This window comes from Centropristis striata, chromosome 19, assembly GCF_030273125.1.
Source record: "Centropristis striata isolate RG_2023a ecotype Rhode Island chromosome 19, C.striata_1.0, whole genome shotgun sequence".
Lineage (NCBI taxonomy): Eukaryota > Metazoa > Chordata > Actinopteri > Perciformes > Serranidae > Centropristis > Centropristis striata.
In genome coordinates, this window is record NC_081535.1 from 24,772,826 (window position 1) to 24,787,811 (window position 14,986).

The 14,986-nt window shown below is 34.9% G+C and overlaps 1 protein-coding gene across 1 annotated transcript; it reads left to right on the forward strand.

Annotated features, from left to right (window-relative positions):
* Positions 1-1,577: 1,577 nt before the first annotated feature.
* Positions 1,578-14,699, forward strand: LOC131992488 (nuclear receptor subfamily 5 group A member 2-like). The gene is made up of 6 exons (XM_059358089.1): positions 1,578-1,700; positions 2,015-2,156; positions 5,993-6,633; positions 8,322-8,441; positions 10,580-10,727; positions 14,378-14,699. The coding sequence occupies exons 1-6, from the start codon at positions 1,599-1,601 to the stop codon at positions 14,629-14,631; spliced, it is 1,407 nt and encodes a 468-aa protein (XP_059214072.1). The 5' UTR covers positions 1,578-1,598; the 3' UTR covers positions 14,632-14,699.
* The last annotated feature ends 287 nt before the right edge of the window (positions 14,700-14,986 follow it).

The following is a 14,986-nucleotide window of genomic DNA, read 5'->3' on the forward strand; positions in this document are numbered from 1 at the left end:
CTCAGCTAATGCCGCTAGCATCTGTGCTTTAGCCTCTGCCGCCTGCCTGGCTTCCATAATGGCAGCAGACATCATGGCCTCATGCTGCTGGAGAACGCCCTCAATCATCTGGAGACGATTCAGCAAGGAGGGGTTGTGTGCTGGATCCATTCTTGGCCAGATTGTACGGTCATGAATCAGGCAGGATCAGAATGCAGTACAACCAAGATTGAGAGCGGGGTCTCTTTTATTGTTCCACACACAACAGGAAACAAAAAACACAAACACAGTATTGCAACTAGAGTCTCTGAATAACACAAAACTACCAGAGTACCGAGCACAGCTCTGAAACAGGGAAGGTGACAGGCGAGTAACCCTGTTCAGAGAAGCCGGAGCAGCAGACACCAACACAGGAACTGTGAAAATCCAACCAGGAAACTCACAGGCTGGAATCAGAGTCGAGGACAGAAGGCAGGCAGGTTTACCAGGGCAGAGATGAGGAGACGGAGTCAGGAACAGACGGGAATCGGAACTGGGAAATCAAACCAAGAGAAAGCGCTGGAAAGTTCTGCATATTACAAAGACTCTGGCATCTAGTGCAGGGCTGGTGAGGTTTAAATGCTGGAGCTTGATGAGCTCTGAATGAGCTCCAGCTGAGGGTCTTAAGTCTTTGCAGCTTTCATTTTCAAATGGTCTATGCTGGCTTGATACCCAGCATTGCAGCTCATGGATATAGATACCACAAGCAAAGTGTGATAAAGTTCCATAATTTGATCATTCAATTTGAGAGAAGGCAGACATCTCTCCAGCTGATATCTCCAACACTGGTGGTTTGCACTAAAATAATCTTCATTAAAAATAATATATTATAAAATAATATTTTTTTTAAATGTGTATTTTTGATTGGGGCTGAACTGTACCTTAAACAACAAATTGCAGAAAACTAACACAAATAATTGTGTTAATGTACATTATCAACTGTGTAACTGTCAATTTGTTTTCAAAAATTTTATTCAACAGTAGTGTTTCTCCAAAGTCACATTCAAACTATAAGGTATGTTGTCTAAAAAGACATAAAGAGGTGAGCCAATAATTAGACGTGCTCATTGGCCGAACACGAGTCAAAGATTGTCCCTCATTTCACAAGCTAATGACATAAGACCAGTGATGGTCCAATCACAGCACTCCACCCCAATTCTGATGGAAGAATATGTAGCATTTACACCAACTTTGATTTCAGTTTACTGAAAAGTAAACAGTGACAGCACTTAACCAAGGCCAAACACTTATTCTAACAGGTAAGTCAGTTAGGATTGCTATTTATGATATGATTACATTATGATACCGTAAAAAAAATATTCTATTGACTCTTTACAACTAATAACTAACTAACTAATACTCTCCAACTTGTGTCATCCAGAGTGTAACTGAATTCATTTATTTTCCTAGATTATTTTGGAGATCATTTAAAATGTGTTTATTTGTAACACACCTGCAGATTTAACTTGTCTTGCAGACTTTATAATCTGCTTTATGTTTGTAAAATCCCTGCAATATTTTTGTCCCTCTCTGTTGGTTGAGGGTGGCAAAGAGACCAGTATAATGTTGCTTTTTTCAGAATGGAGTGCAGACATTATGTGGGCTTGGAGGAGCTGTGTCCAGTGTGTGGAGATAAAGTCTCTGGTTACCACTATGGTCTGCTCACCTGTGAAAGTTGCAAGGTATAGTCCGTCCTTCCATTATATTGTTATTGTTGCACTGGGAATGTCTATTGATTAAATAACTTCTGCTATAGTTTTTATGTTTATCAACAAATTTATTTTAGATATTTTTAATCTTATCATATTTGTATATTACTGGCAAGCATGTACTGCTGTATTTGTTGGGTGTTTTCCCTTTACAAGCCTTCTGTTTTTTCATCCTAGGACTTTTTTCTTATGATGTTGTATATTTCTTTTTTGTTTAATTTGAATATGCACAGAAAAGTACTTACAATCTAAAACAGAACTACCTCCTTCCTCTTCAACACTCGCAGGGTTTTTTCAAAAGAACTGTTCAAAACAACAAGACATACATCTGTAAAGAAAAGCAGGGGTGCAAAATTGATATCAATCAAAGGAAACAGTGTCAGTTCTGCAGATTTCAAAAGTGTCTTCATGTTGGCATGCGACTGGAAGGTAAGGAAAACGGCTTTTCATACATCTGTGGTGCCTCCAAAGTTATGTGCTGGTTAATATGCCAATATTAATATGCCAGATACATTTTCCAAATGTCACACCTGCTTCATGTGGCGAAGAATGATAACATTGTTACATATATATATATATATATATATATATATATATATACATATATATATATATATATTTAATTTATTTTGGTCTTGTTACTGGAGATGAAATACAGAGACATTCGATAATTACAATTAATTCGAATTTGAAGATATTTTACTAATATTGTAACTAAAATAAAACACTGTTTCTGTGGTAGTTAAATTTATACTGCTCATTTTCTAGTAGAATGTCTGTATTTCAATTCAGACATATATATATATATATATAGTCATATATAAATAGTCATATAATTAATATAATAATAATAATTGCATATATATGTATGTATATATATATATATGTATGTATATATATATATATATATATATATATAAATATACACACACACACACACATATATATGTGTGTGTATTTATATATATATATATAGTATTTATTTATTTAAGATATGTTTATAGACATATAATTAATATAATAATAATAATAACAATAACAATAATAATAATAATTGCACTGAATTGAAATACAGACATGGTGCATAGCATTCTACTAGAAAATGAGCAGTATAAATTTAACTACCACAGAAACAGTGTTTTATTTTAGTTACAATATTAGTAAAATATCTTCAAATTCGAATTAATTGTAATTATCGAATGTCTCTGTATTTCATCTCCAGTAACAATCACAACAGCAATAACAATGATGATTAAGATTGCACCGTGCTGGTAGTTTGCAGAAACATTATTAATAAATCAGTGATACGGCCGCTACCGCCACAGGCTTCGGTAAGAACCTTATTTATACACAATTCTTAACATGCAAACAGATGTTGAAGGGCGTTTCTAGCGTCACACTGTCTTACTGCGGCACTGATGCTGGTTCTGCATTTATCGCTCGTGCAGTTTAAAGCACTTCATGCAGTTGTGTATGTAAATGTATGTATTACTTTGTTTTAATTGTAGTAAATAGCCATGACTATATTTGTTTATCCTTTTGGTGGACAGTACAGAAGGATAGGGTACACATAATATGCAATAGAAATCACTACAACAGTTCGGTAAAGTTGGAAAGATATTCACAGATTCGTTAACTCACCGTTAAACTTGATTATTTACATTTAATTACCTTGACAATTATTTTTGTTTTCCATGCTTAACTTTTGTTTCATTATTTTTGACATATTAGAGTCAAATGTGTTTACACAAGGGGAAAAATCTCATCAAATCACTCCATAAATCAGAAAACGTCAATAGCCATAAAAAAACATTTTTGCACTGTTTAGGGATAAACTGTTATATAAATCAGGCTATTAGTGATATATGAACAAATCCATTTGAGAAAAAACCCTTGAGAATATGGACAGGTATGAAACTGAAAGGTTTGGTGTACGTCAGTGCTACCGATGTGGAGGTTACATATATGTAACTACACTGTAAAAAATGTCGATTTTACGGTGAAAAACTGCTAAACCATGACAGTAAAAGACCGTAAAATGATTAATGGGTTAATTCAGTTTCAGTAACAATGAAACACTGTAAATATATATCAGCCAACACACTAGCCTATTTTTACAGGTTTTTAAACATTTTTTTAAAATATATTACTCCACTGTAAAATACACTGGCACTGTGTTTGTAACAAAAATATACTGTAATATATACAAGCCATCATTGTAATTTTCTGCATTTATTTTTTGTAAAAATACTTTTCCTCACTGTTAAATGTGCTAAACATCATATCTCCAACAGAAATATACTGTAATATTTAATGGTAATATCTTTAATTCATGCGGCATTTATAAAATATTTTCTTGTCAAATAAATGGCAGAACAGCGTTTCTTTTGATGGAAAAACGTTTTATTTTTTTAACAGTAAAATATGGAATAAAATGGCAATCTTAAACGTGAATTCAAAAGTGCTAATATCATTCTGAAAAAGTTGCACCTTATTTATTATGGTATAGTTCTGGCAACCACAGCTGCCGGTTTTTTACCGTAAAAACAACATTTTTTTTACAGTGTATATTTTGTTAGGCATAGAGACGAGAGTGAATTGTGTCATTTGTGGCAGCACAATATATAATGCTTCAGCTTAACTTATAGAAATATAGTTAGGCTAAAACTGACATTTGGATATTCGACTTATGGCAAAATGTTTGCTGCACATTAAACATAATGTTCGGCAACATTACTGAGTGTTAGGTTTCCTTAGGTTTCCCATTCATACTAATGATGCCTGAATATGTCTATCATCATTCCATATGATTCCTTTATTCTGTCGGTGTGCACCACTTTTCTGTTGTTGTTCTGTTGTATTCACACAATACAAAGTCAATGGAGGGCCATGAACTCTTTTCCAGCAACCTGCTCCCAGCAGCAATAATAGTTTGTACGATATTAACCCTTTAACATTCTGCCCACTATTATCAAAAATGGATGAACTAACTAACTTACTAACTAACTAACTAACTAACTAACTAACTAACTAACTAACTAACTAACTTACTCATTTATTATGAAGTACATTTCCATGCTCAATTATGTTTCATAAGATGTTGCTGCAAGTTTTGGGTTGACACCATTTATTACACAAATTTGATGATAAATTTGCCACTTTTTTAGACTCAAGAGTTGATAAAATAAAATAAAAGGTCAAAAATCCATTACAAATATCACAATAATGTCAAATGTAAGTCAGACTGTGATAAACCAATCTCTAAAGTGGAAATATTTGAAGCGGTGAACAAAATGAAAAAAAGAAAAAAAAAAGAACATTTCCAGGAATGGATGGTCCCCCCATCTAGTTTGAAGCCAGTCATAAACACATTGCTTCCCAAATAGACAAAGATCACCTTTTGATAACTGGAGACCAGTATCATTACTCAGTGTTGAATATAAAATACTCTCACTTATCTCTTCCAGACTTAAGAAAAGGCCTCACTCAAACATGCATCATGCATCATGGCTTATCAACACATACTGTATGTTGCAGTATTAGACTTATTCTTGATCTAATAGACTACTCTGAATTTGCAGAATCAGACGCTCTGATATTTGGTCTTTCCATATAGTAGAGCATGAATTCCTGTTAAGATCACTTCAAACTTTTGGCTTTGGAAAAACATTAATCTCCAATGTGAGAATGTTTTATAAAGACATCAGTAGCTGTCATGCTGTTCCCAAATACCACCACAAGTTTTAGGTTATTAGGTTTTACCCAGCGGAACCTAAAGATGAGAAATATTATGCATGTGAATCAAAATATTGTCTCACCCATAAATGTTTTCTGCCCATTAGGACAGTATATATTATAGTTATATTATGTGCTAATTTAATATTAGTATTATTATGTGCTTATTTAATTATTATTATTATTATTATTATTATTATTATTATTATGTGCTTATTTAATTACTACATTTAGTTACTTCATTTGGGCTTTTCAAGCCACAATTGCTCAAAATAAGTATATTTGGATTTATTTCAAGCTATCATTGGTTTTTCCAGTTTCTAGATATATTTTTTTTACTTATTAAAAGAATTCTTACAAAGAAAAATTACTTACCGCACTGGCATATCATTTTACTTGTTTCGAGCATGTATTTGCTTAATTCTTAGTTATTTATTTCTTATTTTTTGCCAGTTGGTTTTTGCAGTGTGTGCACAGCTTAGTAAAATCAGGTTGGAAAACTGTTTCAACAGAACAACTGTTCTCCGCAGCTGTTCGTGCAGATCGGATGCGAGGAGGTAGAAACATGTTTGGCCCCATGTACAGGCGTGACCGAGCCCTCAAGCAGCAGAGGAAGGCTTTGATTCCATCTAGTGGATTCCGAAGAGACCACAGCCCCCCTTTGGGCTCCTCAACCCACCACAGGGACTTGAACTTTAGTGATGGCCTCAATCCAGTTACCATCCTTCACAGCACCTTGCTACCTACAACACAGAATGATTTGATCAGCTGCCAGCCTCCATCACTGAGTCCCCTCCTGCCATCCAACACACCGGGGGCCACACACTACCAGTGTGCATCCTTCTCATACTGGGCCATCAGGTCAGAGTACACCAACAACTGTGCAAGCTCACTAGCCTCTGCTGCAAGAATCAACTCATACGAGCTAGTCTCAAGACCTTCCTTAGCACAAGGCCCCAGGATGCCCCAGCTGGTAATGGAGCTCTTGAGCTGTGATCCAGATGAGCTACAGTTGCAGGACAAGATCACTGCTCATCTCCTACAGGAGCACATGGGCTGGGAGAACCACAGGAACCCCAGCACCTTTAGAATGATGTGCCTCATGGCTGACCAGATGCTGTTCTTTATTGTAGAGTGGGCTCGTGCATCCATCTTCTTCAAACAGCTTAAGGTGAGGTCACATCTGTTCATTTTGGTTTACACACATACAAAGCAACACCTCCAGATCACCTCCAGAATGGTGTAGTGGAAATGTACTACCTCTCTGAGGGAGAAGATCAATCAAAGATAAAGTCAAAGTTCCTTTTAGTTTTCTTTATTATCAGACATCAGGATACACTGCCTAGGTACAGCGGAGGAGAACTTTGTCCAATCTCAAAGGCTTCTGAAAAAACGTCCTTCTCTAATCAAGCCTGAAGTCTCTCTGCCTTTTTCTGTCTGTGTCAGATCATTTAATTCAACTGTTCCATCCCATACCCAACGTATGGGCACGTTGGGTATGGGCATGCTGCTAAGTCTACTTTTTAACCTTAAAAGGAATTCAACTTATACTGTTAATATTCAAATTCCACAGCCTCGAATGTCTGAAAAATCCCAGATCCTACAGTTCATTATTTTGGTTTAAACCGACATGGAGACTCTGGCTGGGTGCTGACTGTTATACACCCAGATAGTCACAATGGGCCTTTAACTAAAGCAGAAGACTTACATCAAAAGTAACAATAAAATATACCACTTGTAACATGAAATATACTACAATGGAATGTTGGGTTGTTGATTTATTTTTATTAAAAGAAAGATTCAAATCCTGCAAGCAGTCACTCTTTTAATCAAACTTGTTACAATTGAGCAAATGCATGATTTGCTCAACTCCTAAAACAAGATAAATTATCTAACGCGTCAAAATCTAAAAAAATTTTTTTATCTTGATAAGACACAAATAATTGTCAGTGCACTCTGCTTGAGACAATTCATCGCTGCTTGCAGCTTTAATTTATCTTGTTTTAAGAGTTAATTTCTTATTTTAAGTGTTCAAAATGCTTATTTCTAGATTTAACAATCTTAATTAAAGAAATCTTGTCGAGTGAAATTATCTGTCCATGCAGCAAGATCATTTCCCTCAGATTTAGTGTTTTTATCTTGTTTTTAGACACACCTTTTTTGCAGTGTAATGATAATTTGTCGTGTGCCATCATCAGGTCAAAGCTTTAAAAGAGTCCTATACTTTGGTGTCCCTTTGTTGACCAAATGCTATGTGCAATAAGTATGGAATTTCAATCCGCCTCCCCGATACGTTATACCTGCTTAACATTAAATCATTGTGAACTTCCTAACATGTATTGCATGTTTTTGTTTCAGCTACCTCAGATGAGATGAAAAGGTTTCTTTTAAAATTCAGCTAGGTGATTATCTAGATCAGGGATGGGCAACAGGAGGCCCGGGGGCCACATACGGCCCGCACCCTCACTTGAAGTGGCCCTCAGTACAACTACATGCATTTGAGCATGAAATCTTAAATTGCAGTGTAATGCACAAAATTACTTCTTGCAATTAATGTTGGTCTGCTGTTCTTGCACTGAAAAAGAAATCACAGTAAGTGGTTATTTTTATTTGCTTCAAACCTTTTGTATTCTTATCTATACTGTTATACATGCATTTGAGCATGAAATATGTGAAGTTACTGCACTGTAAACATTTAAAATTGCAGTTTCATCATATCTGGTTAAGTGCACGGTCCTATATGTGGCCCTATGGTTGTGTCCATGAAAAATTGTGGCCCCTTGCAGCATTTAAGTTGCCCATCCCTGAACTAGATATAACCTGTGCTTGAATGTTTTTAACCCTTTTTTCTGCTCCAAGGTGAATGACCAAATGCAGGTGCTGCACAGCTGCTGGAGCGAACTGTTGCTCCTGGACATCATCTCCAGACAGGTCCTGTATGGTAAAGAGGGCAGCCTGCTTTTGGTCAGTGGGCAGGAGGTAATTCATCTCTACTTCTCTTCTCTGTTTTTGTCATTTTTATTTCTCACAATGAAATATATTTGACCAACAAAAAAAAGAGTGTAAAATTAGCTACAATGCAAGGGAACCAAGTGGAGTATATTTATGTCTACTGTCTTTACTGTGTTTACTGTCTGTTGTTAAGTCCCCAATTTGTCAAGGGTTAGTAACCATTGATGTTAAGTAACCTACACTGTAAAAAGAAATCCTGTTGTTTTTACAGTAAAAAAACGTCAGCTGTGGTTACTCCTAACTGTTTTTTTTGTTTGTTTTTTATGTTTTTCCATCAAAAGAAATGCTGTTTTGCTATATAATTGACAAAAAAATACTTTATAAATGAAAATGCATAAATTTAAGATTTTACCATTAAATATTACAGTATATTTTTGTTAGAGATATGCTGTTTAGTACATTTAATGGTGTAATGTATTTTTCAAAAAGCAAAACTGTAAAAAATACTGTTTTGGCTGATTTATACATTTACGGAGTTTCAATGTTACTGAAACTGAATTAACCCATTTATCATTTTATGGTCTTTTACTGTCATGGTTTAGCAGTTTTTCACCGTAAAATCTACAGACATTTTTTTACAGTGTAGGGTAAAAAGGAGTATCAGCAAAAATAATGATTTATTAACAAAGGAAAAATTGAACAGAACAGAAACAGAAAGCAACAGTATTAAATGAACCCATGTTAACTTAACAGACACAAAATGCACAACATTGGGCAGAAAATATTACACCCTCCCTCTGGACGAGAGTGAAAACCAGCAACTCCAGGCAGCTCTCAAAATCACAACCAATGCATATTTGTTGCTGTCGAGTGGCCCACTGGCCTCATCTGCTCCTGCCTCCACTCTATTTAATCATCACGTCCTTGATAAGTGAGTGAGCACCAGTGTGCAATCAAGGTTATTATAGTTAACGAAAACTAGAATTGAAAAAACATTTTCGTTCACTGAAATAAAAATGAAAACGAGAGTTTAAAAAAAAAAAGATAACTGAAACTGTATTTTGTGGTTACAAATCAAACTAAAATTATAGTGAAAATGTCCTTTGTTTTCGTCTTTGTCAACTTTTTTCATACGTAAACCTTTTTGGTTGATATGAAATCTATTTCATCTATCTGGTTTTATGACTTAATAAACTTATTGGGGCTGAGATGGATCAGACAAAGGAAATAAAGAAATAAACATTTATTGTGACTTTTTTTTATTATCTTGCACCCAACAAATACCCCATTACAAAAAAAAACTAAAACTAACACTAAAACTAATAAAAACTCAACCAAAGCATTTTCTAAAAAATAAAAACGAATTAAAACTAGCAAACTCACTCTAAAAACGAATTAAAACTAACTGAATTTGAAAACAAAAAATCACAACAAAATTCATACTAAAACTAATGAAAAATCCAAAACTATTATAACCTTGACAGCAACCAGGGAGGAGGTGCAAGAGACAATGAAAAAGGAAATATAATCAAAATATAATTTATTTATTTAGTTACAAGTCACTTCTTATTATGACTTCTTATGCTATCAATCTAAGATACGATATCTTACCCTTCTTACAAATCTCATAACCTAAAATCTGTTTTGAGGATAAACATAAAAACCTTAAATACATCATACCTATGTTAGTCTTTTTATGTGACCATTCATGTGACAACACAGTCTCTAACCAACGTGGTCTCACAGGAATCCATGAAATAGCGAGGATCAGGGAGATTTCAAAATAAAACACAGCGGATCATGTTTTTCTGGCGAGATCTTCACCACAAAGTGATTATGTACACTCACTGAGTGAATATTTAGAAAATGAAACATATATTTCTCGCTAGAAATGTAATCAAAATCCATTTTTATGCAGACACTCAGTCAAAATATTGATTTTTTCAGTAAAATGAGAGAACTGTCCGGCATGTTTTTATATGATGGAATAGCCACTGGATATGTCATTAACTTGCATTGTAGCGAAATCCGTGTCAGTTTCACAGAAATTTGAGTGATTCCCTGGCTATTCCACGGATTATGAGTTAAACAAATTCGTGGCTATTTCACGGATTCCTGTGAGACCAGGTTGCTCTAACACTGCTGTTGTTGCTGCTCTGGTTCAGATGGAGTTTCCTGATGTACCTGCTCATGCTGATCTCACCCTTGCCAGCCTTGTCCAGGGAGGACAGGAGCTGATTAAAAAGCTCCAAATCCTAAATGTGGACCGCCAAGAGTTTGCCTGCATCAAGTTTCTCATCCTCTTTAACCCAGGTTAGTGACAACTAATGCTTTGCATTCATAAATTCTCATGATCAAAAACATTGTTTTATACAGATTTGATACTTAATACTTTATTTTGTTTGGATAGGGACAGTGCACATGAAAAACATCTTTGTAAATATGCCGGATTATAGCAAAGCTGCTAGTTTGCATCCATAGTCCCTAAAAAAATAAAAATAAATACAAATATAAAAGTACATAGGTAAGGTACAAATAGAAGAGACAACACACACACACACACACACACACACACACAACACAGCACAACACACACACAACACAACACATACCAGACCCAGACAGGATATAACAATGCAATAACAAGTAGGGCCGGGACTCGATTAAAAAAAATTAATCTAATTAATAAGAGGCTTTGTAATTAATTAATCAAAATTAATCGTATTTTAATCGCATATAAATATTTGACCTGAGAACAGTGAGAAGTATTTTTTTTAGTATACCATTGAATAATGACTGAATACATAAGCTTAAGCAACAAAAATATTGTTTATTTTTGTTCAAGTCCAACAGACCAGTGGAATTTTTGCCATTAAGTGTGGCAATAGCATATTTAGAAATATAGTACACTTCAGAAATTCAGGTAGCCTATAGGTAGGTAGACCTTCTGTAAACTATAATGTAAACTATGCTATATGTTTTGCATTGAGGTGATACTTGAGGCATACGTAGTGTATGAGGGGAATCTCACAGTCTCCTCTTACACGGGCCCTGGTGCTCACAGTCATTTTCTTTATAAATTCATTCAGTGGCGGTGGAGCTAGACCATGGAGACTCTTCTATACAAAACAGGCAAATCTAAAAGTTTTAAAATTATGGAAACTTAAAAAATTATGTTTTTTAAGGGTCTTGCAGATAAGGAAGGAGAAGGGTTTTTTATCCAGAGTCTTTAGGGCTTTTTTATTGAGCGATTCTATGGGTTTGAGTGCTGTCGTACATGCCAGTGACTAGCTTGTTAACCCTCTGGAGTCCATCTATTTATTGAAAATACATGTTTTATTTACAGTAGTAACTTTATTTATATATGATATGTAGACAAGCTGAGAAAGCCAGTTGAAAGTGCATCATAGGAGCTTTCACAGTGTGCCATTTATGTTTCTAGACCATTTTCAAAATGTGAATTTTCTTTCTACCATGAAAACTATTACTGTTTTTAATTTACATGTAAATAGACTGTTTTGTAGTTTTATACTTTATAATTTTTTTCTGCTGTTTTGTGTGTATAAAAGGTAAAAAAAATTGGTACATTTCCATAGACACCTGTATCTTTTGTTTGTATTTTAGGTTTATGGCAGCTTTATACTTTGTTAATTAAAATAAAATGAAAAATCTGACTGATAGCCAAGTGTCGTGGCAATTTTGACAACTGCACTAAGTTAGTGGGTGAGCTGGCCAAACACAAAGCACTCAATACTCTGTTCAGCAAGTTTTATTAGCACATTCGTATTCCATACACCGCACAATCCCGAATGGCTCTTTTACAGTACAACAAAGCCCCATACACCGCTCGACTTATACCTGTTGTAGTTCCCAGCATTGATTCTTCAGCAAGACTCAATGCGGTCCTATCTTCCTGCCCTATACATCACATCAGGACAGAGACCCCTGATCTACATGTTCCCCTCAATCATGGTGTAATCAGAGTTAAGTTCACAGTGAGTTCCCACAAGGCCTTGCATTTTGAATATCAAGTAGGTTGCCGCCTACTTCATGTCCCACCATGACAGGAAGTACCAAATTTCCTTCACACAAGTTATTGTGGAGAAAAAGGAGCCATGCATGTGATGCAAGGACAGACTAAAAGATGTTAAACAGACAAAAACAAAATGCATAGGAAGTTGACAAATTTGAACCAAAATCTCCTGGACTTTTAAACAGTTTAAACAGAGGTTTAAACAGTAGTCTATGTGTGAGAAGATCATACAGTGTAAAAACATCAAAGCTGCACTGGCTGTTAATGAATTCCTGACCTGTCTGAAATTTTCCAGATTGTATTTGACAGAGTTAGACACTTTTGATGTGTTTCCTGAATGAGAGTGTCGAGTCCAGGATGACTCCCAAGTACCTGAACTTGCTCACCAAAGCGAGTTTCTCCCCTCCCAGATGATGGATTCTTGGTGAAATATACTGGATTTTATAGTGATGTGTGCATCTCAACATCTAATAATACAAACATCTGTACAATTATAGAATGTTTCCAATGCAAGAGCTTTTCTAGGGTGCAGAAATCATTTAAGGAGCTGTACTTGTGTTTGAATCAGAAGAACCAGAATATAAATGTTGCTCTTCAGCCACAGTTCCTGTTGTCCAAAAAGACCCTCTACTGAGGGTAGGCCCAGAAAACATAAAGGAGGAATTTGCAGTACTGAATGTTGTTCACTGATTAAACGCAGATGGCTGCCTCAATTTCTTTATAACTTAATATACAATGAAAACTTACACTCAGTTCTATAGATCCAACAAGTCAATGAGACAGCATGCTATTTGTTCAAAGATAAACTATTTATTTTGGAAGAAGTTTATTTATTTATTTATTTATTTATTTATTCATTCATTCATTCATTCATTCATTCATTCATTCATTCATTCATTCATTGGATCTCCATTAGCACCAGCACATTAGCATAGCTATTCTTCCTGGAGTCCAAACATTAAATCAAATTGTCCATTCTCCGAGATCATCAACAAAACAAAAACAAAAACAACAACAACAACAACAACAACAACAACCGTCAATACAGTCACAACACATATACAATCACAAACGTTAACAAACATGAACCACAAGACATGACGCAACACTTGTACAGTAAAAAAGAGTCCATACACAACATACAAACACCATAGCATAACATACATAGTTTTAAAACATAATTTTACTGCAAAAATATTTTTAAAAATCATGTAAAATTAATGGAGAAAAACAATATTGTCACAAGGACACAATTACCATAAAATAAAGGCACTACTCAGTCTAAATTACAGTTTTTGCTGATATATTTGATGGTATTTTTTTACAGTAAAGTTCTGGTAACCACAGCTGCTGGTATTTTACCGTAAATTTAACAGATTGTTTTTTTTTCAGTGTAGACGTAAAATTAAAAATTGAATATCACTGTTGTAGGTGCTTTTAATTACCGTAAATTAAGGAATAATACAATACTTTTAAACTGTAGAAAACACAAAGTATCTTTAATGTAAAATTAAAGGGGAAATACCATATTTTCACTTGGACACAATTGCCCTAAAAATGATGGGAATATTTAGTCAAAATTACAGTTTTGATAAAATTTACATTTAAATAGAGTAAACAGTAGAAAACCCACTCACTGTATTTTTTACAGGAAGTCAGGCCAAATTTAAATTCAGTCACAAAAAGGATATGTCACATGATTTTTTTCACATTATGCAAATTAATTTTTCAAAATCCGTCATTGATTTGTAGATGTATATTCTCCATATTTCTGGAAACCACAGCTGCCGCTATTTTACCGTAAATTTAACAAAACATTTTTTCACAGTGTACAGTTTCCATTACATCACTCCATGATATGAAACAGTATGACAACCTTATGTCTATGTACATCCATTGCTTATTGCTCTCCCTTTGCCCCACTGACCAGATGTAAAGCAGCTTGAAGACCATCAGTTCATAGAGAATGTGCAGGGGCAGGTTAGAGGAGCCCTGCTGGAGTACACACTGTGCACTTCTTCACACCTACTCGGGCGCTTTGCTCATCTGCAACTTTGTTTGTCTGAGTTACGCTTTCTCAGCAACCTTGCAGAGGACTACCTGTACTGCAAACACCTGAACGGTGAGGTGCCCTGCAACAACCTCCTCAGTGAGATGCTCCATGCCAGGCACAGCTGCTCATGAAAACTCAGAGGCTCTGTGATTATCTGCATGTATGTTAGCATACTAAAGCATTGAGCTGTGATGAATGTCTTTTCAGGAGTGACACCAATCACGCTGCAAAAAAGTGTTGTCTAAAAACAAGATAAAAACACTAAATCTGAGGGAAATGATCTTGCTGCATGGACAGATAATTTACCTTGACAAGATTTCTTAAATTAAGATTATTAAATCTAGAAAAAGGCCTTTTGAAAGCTTAAAATAAGAAATTAACTCTTAAAACAAGATAAATTATACAACACTTCGAAAGTTTTTTTGTTTTGTTTTTGTCTTGGGACGATATTCTTCTTATTTTAAGCGTATAAGATGCTTAATGATC